The sequence below is a fragment of the Heterodontus francisci genome, chromosome 20, assembly GCF_036365525.1.
Source record: "Heterodontus francisci isolate sHetFra1 chromosome 20, sHetFra1.hap1, whole genome shotgun sequence".
In the NCBI taxonomy this organism is placed as follows: domain Eukaryota; kingdom Metazoa; phylum Chordata; class Chondrichthyes; order Heterodontiformes; family Heterodontidae; genus Heterodontus; species Heterodontus francisci.
Window position 1 is genome coordinate 38,599,890 of NC_090390.1, and position 23,847 is coordinate 38,623,736.

A 23,847-nucleotide genomic window follows, 5' to 3' on the forward strand; every position below is an offset into this window, starting at 1 on the left:
ATATCCATTAGTATCTGTAGCTTGTATCTACTGCTATACTGTATGCCCATTTATACTGGCTGAAAGCTCGTGGAAACACTGTGGAACTTTGTTCTTCTTCAAGTTCAGATATGTGCAGGTCAAAGTTTCAACACATTTCTGCACTAATTCTTAAAGATGATTTATATAAACCATCTGCTTCTAGTTTTTATATGTTATATATGTTAAAGTTACGATAAACACACTGCCATTTTAGTTATTTTGGTAAGGAGTCAAGTGTCACCCAGGCAGTAGCTCACTCAGTTACTTTTCTTGACAATATTTGATATATAACCTGGTGAAGTTGGAGGTAGCTTTACTATCCAATCTAGGCATCTGTGAATCATTTAACCCGTTATTAACGCATTCCGTTTGCAGTGACAATAAAAGGCACTTCAAATTTCAAGCTAAACTAATTCTTACAAGTTAGCAGCATTATTGATAGTTTTCTTACATGCACGATGCCAAAGACAACACACACGCAGGACTTTTTTTCTTAAAAACTAAGAAACGAAATAACTTAGCTTTGAATTATCTTTAACGAATATTTAACAAATTTGCACTTTACTATATTTAAATGCATTGATCGAGCCTGGTTGTTACGAATTGGTAACGAAGTAAGGGGTAACTCAAAATAAATGTTGATATTGACAGTCATAACAACCTGTGCACTGTGCTGTGTTTCTGTTTTGTTTCAAACTCCACTGTAACTTGTTCTGTTTGCATTTATATATTAAGAAACATCAAGATTTGCCGATGTCACAGGCAGTGCCAATACGAGAGGAGCAAAACTGAATTCTTCACAAATATCACCGCTGATTTGATGTATATGTATCATATTTATAAGTATATATAAAATCAAACCAAGCTTTTACCAAAATGCTTCTGCATCCAGTAACCAGTTACAATTCCAATCTATAAATCAGAATTACATTCAAACGGTAAATCTCGCCATCTGCACTGATCTTTCAAAGACAATTTTATCAGAAAGAAGACAGATTAATTTTAACGTGCATTTTCCTATTAATTTGAAGATCTGTGTTGAAAGAAGGGAATGCTGATATCAATGCTATAACGAGTAGCAGGGAAGTATTTACAGGAACGGAATGAACATTAATCGCTATTCGTTAATCTGATTTATTCAGTCATTTTAATTCTGTACAGACATATCTGAAATCTGATATGTTAAAGGATATTGATTTTGAGACTCGTTTTTAAAGAAGTTAAAAGTTGTTTAGTTTGCCTAAGAGTAATTATAACAGAACCAAAGGCCTCTCTGAGAGATTGGCCGACTTGGTGAGTTAGCCTTTTAGTTTGTTTCTTTGTGCAGTGACTCCATTGTCCTCTAGAACGGACTACCAAAACATAAAGTAGATATGCGTTCTGACTGTAGTCCTTTAAAAAGGTGAGGTGAGAAGGACATGTCCGGTTAAAGAAGAGCGTTGTCAGTCAGCTGGGATGTTGGTGAATAATGGTTACTGTGGTCTAAGTGAGCTTGGCCTTAGGGAGTTACAGAAGAATTTTCATGCTCTGTTCCTTCATTCACTGCCCCATTTGATGCTGATACATCAAATCAAAGCTTTATCTGGCATTGCACGGAAAATGACTTAACATGTGAAGCAGTATGTGGATGGCCCTACTAGAGAAGGGGCTACACTTGACCTCCTCTTAGGAAATGAGGCTGGGCAGGTGGTTGCTGTGTCAGTGGCGGAGCACTTTGGGACCAGTGACCATAACTCTATTAGCTTCAAGATAGTTATGGAAAAGGATAGCACTGGTCCTCAGGTTGAAGTCCTAAATTGGGGGAAGGCTAATTTCGATAGCATCAGACAGGAACTTTCAAAAGTTGAATGGGAGAGGCTGTTTACAGGTAAAGGGACGTCTGGAAAGTGGGAGGCTTTTAAAAGTGAGATAGGAAGAGTTCTGGGCTGGCATGTTCCTGTTATATGAAAGGGCAAGGCTGGCAAGTTTAGGGAACCTTGGTTGACAAGGGATATTGCGGATCTGGTCAGGACAAAGAAGGAGGCATATGTCAGGTATAGGCAGCTGGGATCAAGCGAGTCCCTCGAGGAGCATAGGGGATGTAAGAGTACACTTAGGAAGGAAATTAGGAGGGCGAAAAGGGGCCATGAGATTTCCCTGGCAGATGAGATAAAGGAGAATCCTAAAAGATTCTATAAGTATATTAAGAGTAAAAAGGTAGCTAGGGAGAGAGTAGGTCCCCTTAAGGATCAGTGTGGTAATCTATGTGTGGAGCCATGGGAAATGGGCAAGGTCTTAAATGAATACTTCTTGTCAGCATTTACCGTGGAGAAGGTCATGGAAGCAAGTGAGTTCAAGGGAGGGAACAGCGATATCCTGGAGCATATCAACATTACAAAGGAGGAGGTGTTGGAGGTTTTGAAGCGCATTAAGGTGGATAAATCCCCAGGGCCTGACCAGGTGTATCCTAGGATGCTATGGGAAGCAAGGGAGGAGATTGCTGGGGCCCTGGCAGAGATTTTTGTATCAAAGTTAGCCACGGGTGAGGTACCGGAAGACTGGAGGATAGCTAATATTGTGCCTTTATTTAAGAAGGGCAGCAGGGATAAGCCAGGGAACTACAGGCCAGTGAGCCTTACATCAGTGGTGGGAAAGTTATTGGAAGGGATTCTGAGAGACAGGATTTATATACATTTGGAAAGGCAAGGTCTGATTAGGGATAGTCAGCATGGCTTTGTGCGTGAGAAATCATGCCTCACAAATTTGATTGAGTTTGATTGACACAGGGGATAACTCCACTGCTGTTCTTTAAAATAGTGCCATGGGATCTTTTACATCCAGCTGAGAGGACAGAAAGGGCCTTGGTTTAACATCTCATCTGAAAGAAGGGTGAAAGAAAGCTGAACGGTGACCTAAAATTATGAAAGATTTTGTTACAGTAGACACAGAGAGAGTGTTTTCACTTGTGGGGAAGAGCAAAACAAGAAGCCATCAATATAAGGTAGTCACTAAGAAGTCAAATAGGGAATTACCTAGAGAGTGGTGAGAATGTGGAATTCGCTACCACAGGGAGTGGTTGAGGCAAATAGTGTAGATGCATTTAAGGAGAGACTAGATAAGCACATGAAGGAGAAAGAAAGAGAGTGTGGTGCTGATAGCGTTAGTTGGGGAAGAATAGGAGGAGGCTTGAGTGGACTACATACGTTGGCATGGACAGGTTGGGCCGAATGGTCTATTTCTGTGCTGAATATTCTATGCAATTCTATGTAAACCAGATATTTGTCCAACCCATTTTCAAAGGTGTTAATTTCCCCTGTAAAAATATTTTTGTTAGTCGGTTGGTTGTAAGTGTTTTACATGAAATAAATCTGGACAGTCGTAACCCAGGCAGACATGGGCCCAGAGCACAACATTGACCCTAACACAGTACTAATGAACAATCTTACTCAAGGAAGCATCATGGTGGTCGATATGGGAAATGCAAAATGTCGCACTGGTGCAGCATAGGGTGCTCCTTGAGGTTGAATAAGACATTTTTACTGAGGGGGCTTTACTTTGCATCTATGTGTAATATGTGGCAGTCCTTGATACCGATATTGTATACTTTTTTTAGTCATTCATGGGAAATAGTCATTGCTGGCAAGGCCATCATTTGTTGCCCATCCCTAATTGCCCTTGAGAAGGTGAATCACTGCAGTCTGTGTGGTGATTTACTCCACAGTGCTGTGAGGTGGGGAGTTCTAGGAATTTGAGCTAGCAACAATGAAAGAATGGCAATATATTTCTACATCAGGATGGTATGTGACTTGGAGGAAAATTTATAGGTGGCGGTGTTCCCATGTGTCTGCTACCCTTGTGCTTCTAGGTGGTAGAAGTTGCAGTTTAGGAGGTGCTGTTGAAGGAACCTTGGAGCACTGCTGCAGTGCATCTTGTAGATGGTACACATTGCAAAGACAGTGCTCCAGTGGTGGAGGGAGTGAATCTTTAAAGTGGTGGATGGGGTGCCAATCAAGTGGGCTGCTTTGTTCTGGATGGCGTCAAGCTTCTTGAGTGTTTTTGGAGCTGCACTCATCCAGGCAAATAGAGAGCATTCCATCACACTCCTGACTTGCACCTTATAGATGGTGGACAGGCTTTAGGGAGTCAGGAGGTGAGTCACTCGTTGCAGAATACCCAACCTCTGACCTGCTCTTGTAGCCACAATATTAAAGTGGTTGGTCCAGTTAAGTTTCTGGTCAATGATGACCCCAAAGTTGTTGATCATGGGGGATTTGGCAATGGTAATGCCATTGAATGTCATGGGGAGCTGGTTAGGCTCCATCTCATTGGAGATAGTCATTGTCTGAGAGTTGTGTGGCATGCATGTTACTTGCCATTTATCAGTCCTATTCTGAATATTGTCCAGGTCTCGCTGCATACATGCATATAGGTGTTGCAAATGCAACTGAATGCTGTGCAATCATCAGCAAACTTCTCCACTTCTGAATTTATGATGGAGGGAAGGTGAATGATGAAGTAATTGAAAATGGTTAGGCCTCAGATACTGCCCTGAGGAGCTCCCACAGTGATGTCCCGGGGCTGAGATGATTGGATCTGGAATTGTAAAGTGCTCATTCACCTGCACTGGCATTCCTCCTTCAATATAAATAAAAGTACAGCAAAAAGTTACAGTTTCATTTTAAAAAATATGATGCCCAGAATAAGTATTAGACGAGATTTGAATCGATACTGCATTAGAATGGAGCAAACCTTTCAGATTTAAATAAGTTAAATAAATTCAGATCATTATCTAAGAAATAATTCCTTGATTTCAGTGGCTAATACAATGCTATTAACTGCTGCTCTGTTCTGAGCAGTATTATTTCTAATTTTATTTTATTCCCTTGCAGTCCGGGAGCTTGTACTGTATCTGCTGACGGAAAATTGAAAACGCTGAAAAAGGATGATTTTGTCTGAATAGAATGAGATTTTTTAGCACGATTCGTTCTTATACTATAAAAAAGGTTGCTTGAGGGGTAAGAGCAGACAGAAATTACAGCTGACATTTTTAAAATAGTCTCTGATCTTCATAGCGGACAAACCTACAAAATACACATCCTCCAGCTTTTCGAAGTACCCTTTATAAAAACATTCGGACTGCACTAAAAACAAAAATGAATGATTCAAAACTGCAATGTATACAATGTCATACGATTTAACATCATAACGGAAAAAACTCAATTAATTTACACTACAGCAAATAAAGTTTAAAAAAATACATTCGCCTGGCATTTTAATCCTTCACTAAATACATGTGCTGCAGATATAGTTTATGTATAAATCTGATACACCTTCTTGTCAATATTTTATGCATATCTGCTAAGTACTGTTAAACTGAAACAATATTAGAGGCCCTTATTAAAAATAGGAGTGTGTTTTGATCCGTTAGATTGCCATTCAGATCCACCTTTTCCCTTCATTCTTCTACAAAATAATTTACTGTTGGATCTGTATACATGTTTATGTGTGTAAACTAATGCAAAGGCTGTATAATATTCCATTGTCATGTTTTATTGCAAGGTGTAAGATAAGAAACAATAAGACCAAACGCTGTATCTGTTTGGTGATTGGCATCCGCAATAAATGGGTATAGTTGCGATAATAAAGTACACATTTGAACAGGTAACTTATTTTATACTTTTTCTGCGTTTATTAACCACGTGAGCGTTTCAACAAACCATGTATTTACACAATATACACAATACTTTTGGAATATGAGGTATATAACCACTGACGAACTTTTACTGAAAGCTACCAATCAAATACATCGATGCCATAGCTTTGTGTGGTTGTATAAATTACTCGACTCTTTTTCTCCAGTCTAACAATTTTCTTACAAAATTGAATATTACAACAAAAACACGTTATGTACACAAGTATTAAAATATCCGAATTACAAAAATTATGTACTGTACATAAATATAACACAGTGTGCTAATTTGAGTTATACACAACCCTTCATTCAATCGCATTTAGCGACCGATCGTATGGGTCTGTTTATTAAGTTTTAACCCATGCAAAAAGGTTTTCAACCTCACACCTTATACATTCTTCCCATTATTGGGGTTTTAGGAAATACATCCAACCTACCAGTCCGGTTCCCAGTAAAGTGCAATGATAAAGCACTATCCTTCCATTCTCCAACCGACTTGAGTCCCAATGTGTTTCATTATGCATCTGCAGGATAAGTACTCCTGTCATCATCGATGTCCACCTCTTCGTCACTGTCTTCTGACACTTCCGATTCATTTTGCTGAGATGCAGGGGAGGTCGAGCAATGCGACCCATTCAATAACACTGCTTTATTCTGATCGGGATTCAGGCAGCTTTCTCGGCCCTTCTCGCACTGACTTTCGATGGATTGGTCCGAATTGTCCGATTCTTCTCTTTTGGTTCCTTGAGGATTTTCCTGTTTTTAAAAGAAAGCATTTTCTATTATCTTAAGCGTAGCAGGTGTAAGATATGCAAGGTAACTACTGACTGAAAGCCCGTGGTTTATCGTATTTCATAGTCTTGCCGATTCATCATTGTTCTACAAATAAATGCATTATGATACAGCACATTGTTCGAGAATAAAGACCAGGTTAAGAATTCACTGGACCTCCATTCAGGTTTAAACTTGAGCGAGAAGCCACAACATCACTGCAGAGGAGTGCAGCTGAAGACAACGCTTCCGCTTTATAACTGTGGGCTGAACATCCAGGTGAGACTGCTTTTGTTATTCCATTCACACAGAGATACGTTAGGATGTACATTTTGATTGCAAGGTGCTTGAAAAATGCTCCAATAAAGGTTATCTTTAAGTCACTCTCATGAAGGTGTTATTTTTAATGGCCACGTTGCATTGCCAGTTTGCGGCTCGTGCTACTGCAGGAATTGACAGAAAACTCTCAACAGTTCTGATGAAAGGTCATCGACCTGAAACGTTAACTCGGTTTCTCTCTCCACAGATGTTGCCAGTCCGGCTGACTATTTTCAGCATTTTCTGTTTTATCTGAATAGAAAATCTTTGGTGCACTGAAACCCAGGCGCGGGCAGTACCATTCAAGCCAATCCCTTTCAGGCGTGCGCGACAGCCTGCAAAATCAACACAAACACTCCTGCCAGTTGAACCAAGGCGGCGAACACGATGTGTGCCCAGAATGAGTAACTGAAAGGCTTCCTCTCCCTAGGACATGAACTTTCGACTGTGTAATACTTCTGTAGCCTTTGGTGAAATGACAGGAATCACAGAAGTTAAAAGAGAATAATTGGTCTGGAACTGTTTAAAAAGCTATCCCTGCACAAGTAACTGCTGCTTCTATAGTTGCAAGATACAGTAAAGATGCCATAGCAAAGCGATGGAGCGATTTCAGGCCTGTTTGCTTTGCTTCCACATTCCCACAACTAAGATTAATGCAATATTTTATTGGGTAGTCTGTACTGTGGATTTTATTGGGGGTGGGGGTGGGGTGGTTTAAGTTCCTCTTTGGCTTAGAGGGAATGCCATAGAAAGCCGAAAGATTAATGGTGGTGACGTTATCGTTGTCTGCTTATCTACAGTTGATCATTGAGAAATCATACAGTCCGTTATAATTGAAACATTGAAAACAATTTCGGAGCGTTAATATTTACCACAGAATATTACAGTTAAAGTGTCTGGACTTCAAAACAATGCTTACAACTGACTCTTACAGAACAGGAACTGCTATACGGCACTAATGCTAATTAAATTTAAAAAACTGGAAAAAACGTGTTTGCACTATACCAGGATTGTCATTGTCCAATACATTTTTCCTGTTGTGGGCTATTGCTGTGCTGTAAGCAGTGTGAGGCCCCTTTAAGAACATGCCTCTTTGGTTTTGATCTTTAAATGAACTTCCACCAACTTGAGACTCCACTAAGAATTAAGAGTGAACCGGCCAGCCAATGGGATTGTTCCATTTTAATTTATTGGCTATTAAAATTTTGGCTTCGCCATTTTGATTCTTCTGAATTGAAAAAAATAACTTATTTTAAAAATATTACAAGTCTAGTTGTTTAAAACGTAGTTTCGACTAGAATAAGGTTGTACGTGGCAAATTGTCAGATAAGACTGTGAAGTTTCCATTTGATTTTCTTTTCAAGACAAAGAGCCACATTGCCTTGAATTTCCTTCTAAACGGGACAAAACAAAACTATCTAAAACTTTCTGGTGAACAATGATAGTGAATAGATTTGTTACGAACGTATTACATTTTTCTAAACGATACATGTTTGCAGTTCGTATACAAGTTACAAGCTGCTGTGTACTTTTATAGCCTGCTGCTAACAGGCTATATTGCTAGGTGCAGCATTATGTTTGAAGCTGAAAATATAACGAGCCAGGTGTATTACGTAATGCATGTCAATAATTTAATAAATGCGTTTACTCATATGCTTGTTCAACGATGGAACAATAAATATTCTATGAATTGCATGGCTACCTTGCCGACATTTACGTTGGTCCGCAAGAATTAATTGGACAAACAACATATGGGATTGCTGAAGAATTAATAGATTCCTAATGCGGAGGACATGAAACGGCCAAAATAATTGATATAGGAACCACATTAGAAGCTTTTAACATTTGTGCAGCTCCAGTGGTTCATCCTGAATTCCAGCATGACTATTTGTTTTTTCAATCAAGGTAAAGGGGTTAAATAACCTTTCAAATTACTTTAGCACACAAAATATAATAGGCTCTGACATTAATGATAAGTTCATTTGAACATTCATTTCTATGACAACGGAAACCACAATCTCCACAGAGTAGACGCGAGCAGAATCTCCGTACCTGTTTCAGCCGCCGCCATTTAGCTCTGCGATTCTGAAACCAAGTCTTCACCTGCAGAAAATAAAACACCCGGAGCTTTAGTGAAGTGACTATTTTTCCACGGATTTCTGCGGGAAATCTGTACATAAAATCTGCGTAACGGCTGTATTGAGGATTATAGCATGGAAAGCATTTTTTTTTTTAAAAAAAAAGCTTAAAAACCTTGTTACGAGAATTACCAAAACCTCAAGAATGAGGAAGACAAAGTACTCATCAAATATGAAGAATTGGATACAAAACAAGCATCGAAAGAAATATTGATAAAATGCAGCGGGAACACACAAGCAGTTACAGGCAGTCAATTAGCAGAAAGATCAGAAGAAATCATATCCGTGGAAAACACCAGTTGTTAATTTTGGCTTTGTGTATGAAATTAGCGTTTCTAAAAGCATTGAACATTTTCATTATCAAAACATTGCTATTAGGTACAATTAACCAGTATGTACCAGCGCTCCATGTGTAAATATCTACAATCAGAAATATTTTGGCAAGGAGGCGCTTTAAACACCTTACTTTCAGTTGTTCATCATACTTTTCATGTACCTGTCTCTCGCTTAGCTGCAACATCTTGGCGAGTCTTTTTCGTTCAGGGGGTGAGAGATATTTCTGGGTCTCAAATTTCTTTTCTAGTTCAATGGTCTGATCGTTTGAGAACCGAACTTGTCCTCCTTTTCTTTTATGCGGCGGCCTTTGAATAAAATGGCTCCATATCAACGGTTTTCCTGCAGGGAAATCAAGCAAAACAATAGGATTGATTATGTTTGATCATATCATAAAGTGTGAATTGTATTAAGGGATTAAAATTACATTTAAATGTTATTTCAGGAGCTCACTTTTGTAAAACCCGATTGTTGTATATATTTGTATTCATATATTAAATGAAAGATCTACATAATAAATAGAAAATGGGAATCCAGAATTATTTAACCTCATTATTATTGTAGAATTATATATTCACAGGAGGCTAAATCTGACTACAACCCGATTATTTATTTGTCGTGCATGACATGTTAAACTGGTTCTGATTTGTTTGCAGCCCTTGATAGATGATGAATTAAAAAAGCAAATTAGGATAAGGACCCGGAAAAAGGCCCGGGGTCTCTTTCTTTCTCACAATGCAACATTGATTTCATACAAGCCTTGAAGGTTTGTGTGAAACCTACCAATTCAGGACTATGGCAACATTTCCGTCAATGTGTTTCCTGTTGGTCTATCTTGCAAAAGGGCTGTTATTTCCTTCTGCTCGTTGACAAAAATGAGTCAAGGAAGCCGAGATAGGCTGTTTTATGGTTTCTATATAACCGTACATTACAGTACAAGTATTCTTTAAATTGCGTTAAAGATTTTTTTAAATTCTGCGTAAAGACGAGCTAGGCTATTTACTATACGCTTCTAGGGCCATGTTTGGTGGAATACAAACTAGAAAGTCGTGTAATCTTAGCTACATTCCAGTTAATTCGGAATATATCATGTGATGTGTTATGCTCATCAAATTACTTTGCATTGATTCTCCTTCTTACTGATTTCTTCCCTAAAAGTGCCCATTTGTTTGCGATACAACGAAATATTCGCCCATTTTACGGAGAAAATTCCGCCAACTAGAATGTTAAATTAATACATTCAAAATTGACTTTGGCGAGAATCAAAAGGCAATTCAATCTTTCTAAATTCCGCGTAGCTGTTATTTTCCGAGAGTTTCGCTTGCGTCAGTCCCCACTTCAAATGCTGCAAAACAGCCACAAAAAATAGGAAGCAACTGGTTATTTTAGCTGCCATAAAGTCACATCCCACATAGAGGAAATGAACAATATCAGAAAAACGTATCCCGGCTATCAGAACTCGAGTGTTTCCTGTATATGTCTGTATTGAGGATGTCGATAAAATAATCAGCAGTGTGCACGACTCCCGGGGAAGAGTCCGCTTCTGACTGAGAGGAAAACATTTAACAGCTCTGTAACCAGATTTACTCCTATCGAGAGCTCAAGATTTCCTGTATGAACGAAAAAAGGTCAGCCCCTGAGAGCACAAGCTGGTGAATTAGCCCAAGGTGCAATTTCTGCAGAATGTGACTTATCAATGAATGGATTTATAAAAGCAAAACTTGCTTATATTTATGGGCTAATGAACTTTATATTTTAATGGCTATTTCAAAATATGACTTGGTAACAATTTTAAAAAATAAGTATAACATACGGCCGATGTCGGATTTGGTAAAGATTTCTGACAATCTCCTTGTCCCAAGGGAGTATGTCGTGCAGAAGTAATGTGTAAAACAAACTGCGAATAGAGTCCTTTCATTTTCGTTTTCAGCTCCTTAAAGCAATATTCAGATATTCATGCAGTTTATTATTTAAAGAAAAGGGGAAACATAATACATTTAATTCCAATGGAAAAGATTTAGCCACGTAATCTCATTGCGGGATGTTCTGTGTCAAAGGCTACCAGTTAGTTTCGAAATCTGAACAGGCTCAGGAAAAATTGAAATTGTCCCTGTGATTAAATCGCCAACGGGTATCAATCACGTAAACGGCTTTTAAATTTTATATTTAATTCGCCGAATGAAAACAGGCGCTCGAATCGTCCGCCACTGTCCTCTATTTTATACCCGTCAGCGTAGCTAAAAGAATAAAACACATTCTTATTTAGTCGGGATGATTATTATCTCGACTACCCGCTGCAGAATTCCCCTACTTTCTGGAGCAAAACAAAAACAGAACTGGCTTTAAGAGAACTTAAAATTGCAGCATATTCTTGGCAATGAGAAGAAATCCGAAACTAAACTGGTTCTTACCCAGCGTGTCCTGTCTGAGGAATGCGTGTGTATAGTCGTTAACAGTCCTGGCAAAGGGGTACAGGGGTCCGGTGAAGGCGCTGCTGCCATACGGTGTCAGGGCTGGGTGATGGAAGGCGGGGTGGATTGGAGTTGGTTCGTAGATTGGAGTCCGGTACGGGGAAGCTATGCTGGTGAAGGACGAGTTTGGGGACGGCAGAGCCGGGCCGGGGGCCACTGTGGTCGGGTGAGGAGCCCCATTGCGGCCCAGGATGTCATCGATGTAGAATGGGGTTGGGTGCACCGCTTGCATCGGGGTTGGAGCGTACAGCGGCAGATTCACACTCATGGCCGAGGAGCTGGGGTGCTGCTGGTATTGCATGACGGCCGGTGTCCAGGGCTCTGTGGGAGGACTCCTTCAGCACCGCTCGGCTTGTCTTAGCGGGGATCGAAGAGCGGATGGAGCCCTGTGCAGGTCAGGGCTGGAGGAGCGGGCGAGATATTCCTGCTGTGAACTTTCAGACCTACCTTAAACTTCTCAAAACTCCAGCGAGCGACAGATTTCTATGGGCGTGGGCGGGACCACGGGCTCTGTGTCAATTTCCCTTCCTTAGCCGCTCGCTGATTGGCTGCAGAGCCGGAGCTCGTGCTCCAGCTTGTTGCCCTGCCCCTTTGTCCCGCTGCGCAGCCGCACTGAGGGACCCACCTTCAGGTGACAGCGAAGGGAGATGAAAATGCATTGCCCCAGGTAAACTCAGGAAAAGCAAGCCGGGCAGACAAGCAGCACTTACAAAGGCTGCAGTAAAGTCTTGTGCCTAAAAGAGACAGCATAGCACAGATACTGCGGCCGTTTATTTACTAACACTGTTGTCTATTATCAAATATGAACTACTTAGAACATTCAGTATTTCCCCAGCCAGCTGTTTCATCTTGGAAAAGGTCACATTTAGAGAAAACAAAAGAGGCCATCCAGTTCACAGTCGCTCGGCAGAATCCTGGCATTTGTTGCCCCTCTAGATGGCGGCAGCTGTTATGTTCAGCCAGCGGTTGAAGAAAAAGTCCTCGTGTGCCTCCATCAAACATCAGCACTACTATTGGTGTCGCTACTGGGAATTCGGCGCAATACCCCTTTCCATTCTGAATATTTGAGCAGAGCTGGCCAAGAAATTCTTAAAACTATAGACTGGAAAATAAACAGATAGCAAACTTGACCAAAAGAAAAGATTCTGAAACTTTTTAGTTTCTTTCCTTTGTGATTTTTAAGTGTCTAATTCCCAAACAGATTTTTTTTAATAACATACATGGTATTTTGTATTCTTTATTAACAGTGACCATCTCTTTGACTGGGAAAAGAACATAAATTGTATCAGAACGCAAGCAGTGCGTGTTGCTCACTGAAGACTAAACAACGATTGTCAGATTCACGTTTAGCTCCTGGATGATGGACGGCCTGCAGTTCACGGTGACCAATTATTTTAGGGACTGAGACATCCACAAACCAATCAACATTTCAAATCAGTGTTCTCACTTCTCCATTAAGGGGTTAGCAATACTTCAAGGGGAATGCGTATTACAAGGAATGGTTGTGAAATAGTGGTGCAGTTGTTAAACGTATAACAAGTAGCTCCTAACACTTCGGTGTTCCAATACACATTTGTTTGTTAGTTTTAGTAAACACGTTTGCACAAGGCGAACTAACATTTTGCACATTTCGGCAATATGCTAAATTATTGATCTGGAAATACGTTCAAAATTTGCAAGTCGAGGTTTAGCGTTTTAACAATTTTACCTTTAAAAGTCATAGAAATTGTGCAACTTCAGATGTCAAGCGAAAAATGCAGAATTATCACCCGTGGATTCTTTTCCTTTTCTTACTTGCTTATTTCACACGAGGAACCCGAAAACGCAAGAGATACTTTTAATGTCGTAAAGAAAGCGAATTGTATTGCATGGGATAAGAACAGGCAGCGATTCATACGTTAAAAGATCGCACATATTAATCTATCCTCAGATAAAATCACAACTGGTTAGTTAGTTCGTTATTTATTGTAAAATGTTTCGACCAAATTACGACAATAAATAAGTTAAGAGCCACATAGATCGGGCTCTATTTCAAACATTACCACCACTTTGCCTTAATGGGACCCGATTCTTCATCATCCCGCCACATTTTCCAATGGGAATCTTTCTGAGCAACTTCGTGTGGAAATATTTCCATCTACGCGGCATGTGGGCTTTATTCAACCTGAGAACGCAATATGTAATACGCTTCAATGCACATTCTATGGGGGCACTTATTTAATTGAAACGACTCAATCTTGCTTTTCCAAGACCACGCTGACTGATTTTACAGCGTTTGCGGACAAAAACAGAATGGAAGCAAATGCCACCAAAAAATGATGCAGCACTTTTTGGTGGATGACACTGGCTATGCTTTTTTTTTAAAAAAAAATGTTTACTAACACAATCTTGAAAAGCAATTTAATTGCTAAAATAAACTGCATGATATTGTAAACTTTTGTATTGTTCAAAACTCATGGATCCACTTGTAAATTGGAGTGTAGATTATAAAAGTATAAAACTAGTTTAACATTGGACCGTCAAATCTGACCCACTTTAAATCGATGAAAATAAAGCGTTGAAACTCTTAACTCGGCCATTGTCTTTTGGTTTGATGTAGTTAATATTAATTGCCTAATCTGGTGATTATCACCGATGGCTGTTGGACTCGGTAAGTGCTTTCTATAGTGATTATATTATATCAGACAATACATTGATAAATGCAATCAAATCACTTAATTCGTCAAATGACCCAACTAATACATCAGACTCTATTTGCCTTTTCGCTCATTGTTCATCTTCTGATGACAGAGTTGTTTTTGTGAAGGTGAATAATAATGATTGCACATTTCAGTTGATTAAAAATAGAGCCGAATTACCAGTGGTCAGTGCTCAGTGGTCACATATGCTACTTCAGTGAAAAGCAGCAAGGGATATTCAAACGTGACACAATTGGCGCACTTTCTGACCGATCAGATTTATTTGAATTACGTATTAGAACAGTTAGTTTTCTTCTAAGAGAAATCATAAATGGAGGTACTAGCACTAAGTTATTGCTTGCTGTTTTGATATTAAGATTAATTTTTTCATTGATATTTCAGTGATTGAGACTTGCAACTAAACAAATTGCGTGTTTAATCGATTTCAGCTCAGTAACTCGAGAAGCAGAAAACAATCAGAAGGAATTAATTATGAAAAGTTGAATACATTAAAAAGTTAACTTCAGAGCAAATGGGCTATTCTGACAGCTTGGAAGTGAGTGATCCTTGTTAATATTTTCAATGAATACTTTTTACCCTCAAATAATCTCTGCATTAAAATATATTATACACTTTTCAATCAGTGAAACTATAAATTTGGGAAAATTGTAAACAGCCTTGGAAAAATCTTCCCTGGACCGAGTCATATAGACCCTGGAAGGATTCAGGATCCATCTGCACGGATTTAACTATTCTTTAGTTGGGGAGTTTGCAAGTTTGCAGGTTCTCCCTGTGTCTGCGTGGGTTTCCTCCGGGTGCTCCGGTTTCCTCCCACATACCAAAGACTTGCCGGTTGATAGGTAAATTGGCCATTAGCAATTGCCCCGAGGAGAGGTAGGTGGTAGGGAAATATCAGGACAAATGGGGATGTGGTAGGAATATGGAATTAGTGTAGGATTAGTATAAATGGGTGGTTGATGGTCGGCACAGATCGGTGGGCCGAAGGGCCTGTTTCAGTGCTGTATCTCTAAACTAAACTAAACGAAATGGTGGCATACTGTAATTGGCCTCAGTGCCCCAGGACTAATAGCCAGATTTCTGTATTAGTGACCCCGAATGAATCAGGAGCCTCGACAGAGCAGGGACTATTGTTTAGTGATATTAATCTTAAATTGATGAATAATTGTTTGAAAGCGGATACCGAATTCTGCCGGTACAGGGAATAAGTGATGGTCGGATGAGATTGGCAACGATTTATTAATATTGTACTGGGGCGTTTCACCTTAACCATGCACTTTAAGTTTATACACTGCTGGACTGTGTAATCATCCGGCCTTTTACAAATCTTTTCAACACTGGCCATTTTGCGACATTTGATGCTAATAAAACACAGGCCAATTTATGTTGCTTCGAATGACAAATCTGGATATGACGAATTACTTTGAAGAGGAGCTCTTTAAAACCCTACAAGACACTTACTGTTCAATGATTCCGCCTGTTGGCGCCGTAATGGGCACCTGCCGCTAGAACGACTCTTGACAGATAAAATAAATTATGTTGAAGTCTTTCCAAATCAAAGAGCTGAGAATATTCGTGCTGAAGATTCCAAGTGCGCCAAAGGATGGATTGGTCAGGACGGCGCCACTGGTAAAACATGCCGGTGTTTAAACGAGGTTGCATCAGCCTCTTAAAGATAACTGTAATCTATTCTGAATGGGAAGAGTGCTGGGGGCCATATAACATGTGAAGCGTTGTAAAATGCAGAGAGGCCACTGTTATACATTGTCAACACTTAATCAGGTTTCAGTACCCGACAAAAAAAAACTTGGAGCAGTAACTTCATGAAGTGTTTTTAATAAAATAGGCATCTGCCTATAAGTATATATGTGTATGAAAATCTATAATTATTGTTGTTTGAAATGTAAGAGTTCCCAAGCAGCTGTTATGGAGGCCCCCATAGGTGTATAACGTGGGAAGGAGAGATATAAGGTTATTGAATTTGCATATGTCCCAAGTTGCTGATAAATAAACACATCTAGGTGTTCCGATTGAGGGTTGTCCCCGAATGAAGCACAACGCTTGAAAGAGCTCTTTCCAAATCTTAGGCCAGGAAAATTACAACAAAACAAATCAGCAAACAAGAAATATGAGCATAATTGGGATCTGCCTGGGTTTGCAGGGCTGGGTTTCCGGGGTTTGGGCTCATGTAGCGCCCACAGGCATAAACACAACAAATTCAATGGGAAGTCAGAGGCAGGCACATCGCTCCATTCATCAAAAGCACACATATAAAAATCAGCAGCTCTCTGTCAAAACACCAATATATATGCAGATTAATCGTTTAAATTGGACTTGCTACTGTCGATAGGAACCTGACGTGCATACATAGTTTTAACAGTGTGTCCTGATTAACACCTCTTTTGAGGTCTAATTACAATTTAATGGGCCATAGCAAAGAAGAACAATAAATTAGGAGCTTGTCAGAAATGTTTTTTAAAAGCTCTTTTTTTGTTGTTGTTTTCCATGAGGTAAGTAAGAAAATGTTGTAAAATATTCCTTGGTAAATGCGTTTATGAACAACATACCTTACTAACTTAAATTATTTAGATCGGAATCGAAAATAAAGATTCATTTACATTCATTCCCGGGACGGAATAATAATTTTAACATACTAAAATCTCAAGAAGTGACACTTTGCTGGATTAATTCCATAAAATATTACAGCATAATATGTTTAATTGTTAGTAATTTAGTAATTATTCAATCACCCCATGTACTATATTGCATCCATAAAAAATTCCACTTGCTATTTAAATATTCTGGGTATGAATTTGCATTTGACAAGATATACTTGTTAAGTGAGATCAATTGTTCATCAGCTTCAATGGTTTCGGATTGTACTGAACAGTAAAACGCACACATTTTAACCACGGATTTAACTATGTATTATATAAACTCAACCAAATACACTTATGATTGCACACACAAGATTTGTTGTGCTCATTTTATCAACAAAGACCTTGCTGATTAATTAAAGTGACATAAAAAGATCTACCCAGAATAATTGTCCTCGTTTTAAGCCTGTCGTGAGCCTTAAGAATTTTATTCAAAACAAGCAATTAAAATAAAATTCAAATTAGTTGAATTCTTCGCAAAGATTTATAGTTTTAAATCTACCTTTGAAATTGTTTTACCTCTATAATTGTACTTACCATATAACAAAATTAAATATAAAATGGCACATAATTTATGAAATCTTCAGTCAATATTTTTCTTCTGGGTATTTTAAGAAATCGGATACGAATCCAATGATATACCTATCATCAAACCTTTAAGTCGGCTAACAGAAACCCGTATTCCTTTGCACCTGGTACTTCCTCTCGCACCAGTACCTCTGCAGCAGTGTTATTATTAGACTATAGATTGATAATCGTTGTATTTGAGGAAACGAAGTCTTGGCCATTTGACGGGTAGCACAAGGCTGTCAAGTGGCGTAGAGAGCAGGCACACTCTTAGTTTGGAAAGACAATAGTGAAATAATCAATATTTACATTTAATCAGGGATCCGAGGAGGGAAGGTGGCGTATGTTTCACTGGCCGGCAAATTTCAAGCAAATATATGAATATTCTAGCACCGTGTTACTTATTTATCAGCTACTCCTATCCGATCATACTGGGACAGGATAATACAGGCATGAAAGGCATTTTGTTTAAGAGCCAAGTTAACTAAGGTTAACTTTTTTCTGACAGAGTTTTTAAGACCAAAAGCAAAATACTGCGGATGCTGGAAATCTGAAACAAAAATAGAAAATGCTGGAAATACTCAGCAAGTCAGGCAGCATCGGTGGAGAGAGAAACCAAGTTAACGTTTCACGTGGGTGATGTTTTATCAGACCAGGGAACAGTTAAAGATGTAACAGGTTTTAAGCAAGTACAGAGGTAGGGAAGGCGGGCGGGGGGCAAATAACAAAGTCTCTTCCCTAATCTCTCCTGCTTTCCACCCTATCACCATGTTCCCTCTAATTTCTCTTTGCTGTGCATGGCCTGTTTGTTGCACTGTGAGGAGCCTTTAAACTTGCTGCGTGACAGTGCAAGTGCTCATTTTTTTCAATCCCAACCTTGGCTGTGCGCTCCCTGCTGGGTACGTTCCAGATTGCTGTGTGACTGCGCACCCACGCAGCTAAGAAGTAACATTGATCCACAGACCTGCCATTTTGCTTCCCAACCTCTTTTTCTGTACTTGCTTAAAACTTGCTACATTTCTCACTTTTCCAGTTCTGATGGAAGGTCATCAACTTGAATGGTCACATCAGATTGGAAGTTGGCAAATGTTACATCACTTTTCAATAAAGGAGGGAGAGAAAACCGTGATCGACAGGTGAGTTAACCTAATATCAGTAGTTGGGAAAATGCTGGAATCTATTTAGAGATACAGCACTGAAACAGGCCCTTTGGCCCACTGAGTCTGTGCCAACTATCAACCATCCATTTATACTAATCCTACATTAATCCCATTACCCTCTCACATCCCCAGCTTCTCTTAATTCTCCTACCACCTACCTATACTAGGGGCAATTTATAATGGCCAATTTACCTATCAACCTGCAAGTCTTTGGCTGTGGGAGGAAACCGGAGCACCCGGTGAAAACCCACACAGTCACAGGGAGCACCTGCAAACACCACACAGCAGTACCCGGAATTGCGCCACTGTGCCGCCCCATTATTCAGGAAGACTTAACAATGCACTTAGTAAAGCACAGTATAATTAGAACAAGTCAACATGGTTTTACTAAAGGGAAATCCTGTTTAACAAATTTATTTGCAATTTTTGAGGATGAAGGGTAGATAAAGGGGAACCAGTAGATGTAGTATATCTGGATTTCCAAAAGGCATTCGATAAGGTGCCACACAAAAGGGCTAGATAAGGGCTCATGGAGTTGGGGGGGGGGGGTAATATATTAGCATGGATAGAAGATTGGTTAACAGGAAGCAAAGAATGGGCATAAATGGGGCATTTTCAAGTTGGCAAGCAGTGAACAGAGGAGTGCCTCAAGGATCAGTGCTGGGGCCTCAGCTATTCACTATATTAATGACTTAGATGAAGAGACAGGGAATAATAAGTTTGCTGATTATACAAAGGTAGTTGGAAAGGTAAGCTTTGGGGAGGACACAGAGAGGATGGAAAGATACATAGACAGGTTAAGTGAGTAGGTAACAGGATAGCAAATGGAGTATAATATAAAGGAAGTGCGAAGTTGTTCACTTTGGTCATAAGAATAAAAAAGCAGAATATTTTTTTTAAAAGGTTGGCATTCAAAGAGACTTTGGGTGTGCTTGTACAAGGAATGCACAAAATTAGCAAGCAGTTACAGCAAGCAATCAGAAAGGCAAATGGCATGTTAGCCTTTATTGCAAGGAGATTGGAATACAGGATTAAAGAAGTCTTGCTACAATTTTAGAGTTTAGGTAATACCACATCTGGAGTACGGTGGGTTTTGGTCTCCACATTTAAGAAAGGATATACTTGTATTGGAGCCAGTACAGCAAAGGTTCATTAAATTTGTCCCTGGGTTGAGTGTGTTGGCTGGAAGAGGCCGAGTACATTGGGCCTATATTCTCTGGAGTTTAGGAGAATGAGGCGATCTCATTGAAACATACCAGATTCTGAAGGGGCTGGATAGGGTAAACATTAAAAGATTGTTTCTGTTCATCAAGGAATCTAAAACACAGAGGCAGACCATTCAGGACTGAGACGAGGAGAAATTACTTCACGCAAAGGGTTGTGAAGCTTTGGAATTCTCTAGCCTAAAGGGTTGTGGATGTTCCATCATTGAATACATTTAAGGCTGGGATAGAGATATTTTTGGTCTCTCAGGGAATCAAGGGATATGAGGAGCAGGCTCGATGGGCGATATTATCCACTCCTGCTCTTATTTCGTGTGTTAACTCTTTCTCTCTCCATAGATACTGCCGGACCTGATGAGTATTTCCAACACTTTTCTTTAACACCAGGCTTAAGAATGTTTTTTCATTCATCACTTTAAAAAAAAAATGACTTGTATCTATTTCATTTTTTTGTCCCTTGAATATTTTTTTACATCACACTCAACGTGACAGCAACCTTGAGGAGGGCTTAATTTACCATTCTTTTGGGTGTGGAATTGGTCTAAAACATTTAACTATAGGTCTGATCTTTTTCCTGTTGCTACGCACCACCCCCCCCACGCACTTTCCCCTTTTTCACATTATGTGCACATGACAAAATAAATGCAGATGAAGTCCAGTGGAAGATTGATATGAACATACCCGCCAACAGGGTGCACTGGACAGATCACTAGCAAGAACACGGAGGCAGCAATACAACAGTAGAGCATGCATTGCCCCAAACAACTCTTCCAATGCAGTCTAGGCCAGAGAACAAACCTAGAACCTCCAGTCTCAATGAATTACACTGAGTTATCAAGGATAAGGATATCAGAGCATTGGAAGTGTGGGCCATAAGTTCTTTGGAAATGCACAGAATTCTAGGAACACAAACTACAGTGATTATTTCAGCAAACAGCAAGTCATCAGGAGCTTTCTGCTTGTGATTGGAGATAGATTGCATTAATGGGAAAGGACACTTTGCCAAGCATCTGAACAGAAAATCAATGTCAGGACAAAACAGCAGTCCCATCTCATGTAAATGTCCCTCCCCATAGAAAACAAGGTCAAGGTCACCCGAGTTCTCTTTGCATTATGAGGCTTGACCATCACGACCTATGAACTCTTTGCAATTGTCCCAATACTTGATCACTCTGTAACCACTTGTTCCTGCTTTAAAGCAGTACAAGTATCATCTGTGGCTCAGATGATAGCAATCCCACCTCTGGGGTTAGAAGATTGTGGGTTCAAATCCCACACCAGATACTCGAGCACAAAAAAAAGCAAATCCAGTACTTAGGCAGTGCTGCACTGCCAGCGGATATGTTAAACTGAGGCCCTGACTACTCACTCAGCTGGACATAAAAGATCCAATGATGAAGAGCAGGAAGTTATCCCCAATGTCCTGACTATCCAGCAATCAAAAAATGTCTTATTACCATATTGCTATTTATGGGAGCCTGCTATATGCTGCCATATTTCCTACAACAGTGATCATGCTTCATTTGCACATACATATGCACAAGTCTCTCCATTAGTACTAGAGACTTCAAGCAATCCCACCTGCGATCACTATCTTGCTTTCTCCTTCATTTTAGATGTTTCTTTGGTGTATACATTTTATGATTTTTATGATCAGCACAGCCACTCATCCCAAAGAGCCATAGCTCATTGAAAGAAGATTCAATTAGTCCTACAGCCCTGTTGTTTCCCCATAGCCCTGAAAAATTTTCCCCTTCAGTTAATTTATCCAATTGCCTTTTGAAAGTTACTATTGAATCAGTTTCCACCACCCTTTCAGGCAGTATATTCCACATCATAATTGACTTAAGTAAAATTTATTTCTCCACATCGACCCCTCTGTCTGGTTCTTTTGCCAATTACCTTAAATCTATGTCCACTGGTTACAGACCCTTCCACCACTGGAAACAGCTTCTCCTTCCTTACTCCATCAAAACCCCTCATTATTTTGAACACCTCCATCAGATCTCCCCCTAACCTTCTCTGCTCTAAAAAAAATAGAACAACCTCAGCTTCTTTGGTCTCCCCACACAAGTGAAGTTCCACATCCCTTGAACCCTGCTGGTAAATTTCTTCTGCACCCTCTCCTTGACATCCTTCCTAAACTGTGGAATCATTGCCCAGAATGAGTCATCATCTTCTGGAGATGAGAAAGTTGGGCAAGACTGCCATGCTCCAATGGGCTGCCTTTTTGCCGCTCTCCTCCTGTGGAAGGTGGGGTGGGAAAAAGAGAGAAAAATGCAGTGATAATGAAGCTGTGGTCCTCTAACTTTATTTGTTATATGTTTAACAAAAACAAATTGCACTTCCAAAAGAATGGGATTCTACTGTATGTAATTTACACCTTTACATAAAATAGTTTTTGAATCCGTATTGGAGATTTTATTTTAGAAATAAGTATATACAACCAAATACATTGGGATTAAGTATATAAAAAGTTTTAGATCATCCGGCATTAGATGTACATATTGTGTCAGTACAGGGCATAGAAAAAGTCTTTAAACAAGTTAAAAAAAAAGTGGGAAATAGTATGGAACATTATTTGAAAGAAACCATTCGAAAATGATTCATTGTTCAAGAAAAAGACAATGATCGAGTAACAAGACTTAGAGCATTGGAATTTTGAGGCAGTGAAACACAAAAATATAGACAGCGATATACATAAAAATCAGAATAAACCCTTAGGTAGATGTAATTAAAATTACAAATCACATAGCAATATTAATTCTGTATTCGGAGTGGCAACTTAGATTTCGATACCGACAGGACTGGATTGTCCTCTACAGACTTCAATTTGTCAATAGCAGTTTTGTTTTCTTTGTCCTTTTTGTGTCTTTTCTTGTGCTAAAAAAGGTGAAATAAATCAATGATTATGAACAGATTGGATACCAACACCTTGAGTACATTAAAATGAACAGGTCAATACATTTAATTCTTGGAACTTAAAAACACTAGCCTTTGAGATTTTTTGCAGCAAAAATATTGAATATTGTCTGTTTATATATAAATTCATGCAAAGTAAACCTTTCAGTTTGCTTTTAACTTGCTTATAAAGTACAGTATGTTTAATTTACAGCACTGAAATTAATGAACACATTATGAAGTGATATTTGAATTAGGCAGTAAATGATATATTGGGGTACAAATGGCTATTTCACTGCTGAGAATCAAAACTAATTTAAACATACATGAATGAGATGTAAACCACCAGGATCAGAGACTCCATATTCATTTGAGATTCTGCAGGAGTTTCCCATACAACGTCTCTCCTATAACTTGGTTTCCTCAATATTTGAACCTCTCCAAATTCATTTACAAAATAATTAAATTATACTCTTGAAAAATTAAGTATACTGTAGCCTTCATTTCCAACTCTGGTCAAGGTGTCATAGGTGAATATTTTTCAATTGACTCATTAAACCTCTAGATACTATATCTTGTTATGTAATGTGCCAATTTTAAAAACTTAGACAAATACATATGAACATACGAATTAGGAGCAGTAAGCCACTCAGCCCCTCGAGCCTGCTCTGCCATTCAACAAGATCATGGCTGATCTGATTGTATCCTTGGCTCTGCATTCCTTCTACTCATAACCTTTCACCCCCTTGCTCTTCAAGGATCTATCTACCTCTGCTTTAAAAATATTCAAAGACTCTGCTTCCACCACCTTTTGAAGAGCTTCAAAGACTCACGACCCTCAGAAAAAGTTTCTCCCCATTTAAATCTTGTGTAGATAGATTTGTGATGAGCAAGGGGTGAAAGATTATCGGGGTAGGCAG

At 39.3% G+C, this 23,847-nt stretch overlaps 2 protein-coding genes across 2 annotated transcripts in view; both read right to left on the reverse strand.

The window, feature by feature from the left end:
- Window positions 1-5,666: 5,666 nt before the first annotated feature.
- hhex (hematopoietically expressed homeobox) lies at window positions 5,667-12,164 on the reverse strand. Its single transcript, XM_068052627.1, has 4 exons — window positions 11,664-12,164; window positions 9,416-9,594; window positions 8,834-8,884; window positions 5,667-6,448 (listed from the first exon to the last, which is right to left on the reverse strand). Exons 1-4 carry the CDS (start codon window positions 12,022-12,024, stop codon window positions 6,209-6,211), a joined length of 831 nt encoding a protein of 276 aa, XP_067908728.1. The 5' UTR covers window positions 12,025-12,164; the 3' UTR covers window positions 5,667-6,208.
- A 10,148-nt stretch (window positions 12,165-22,312) lies between these two features.
- Window positions 22,313-23,847, reverse strand: part of kif11 (kinesin family member 11) — a 46,135-nt gene continuing 44,600 nt past the window's right edge. Inside the window, exon 24 of the mRNA XM_068052628.1 lies at window positions 22,313-22,909. Coding sequence (XP_067908729.1) covers window positions 22,787-22,909 — 123 coding nt within the window. The 3' untranslated portion in view covers window positions 22,313-22,786. The remainder of the gene's footprint in view (window positions 22,910-23,847) is intronic.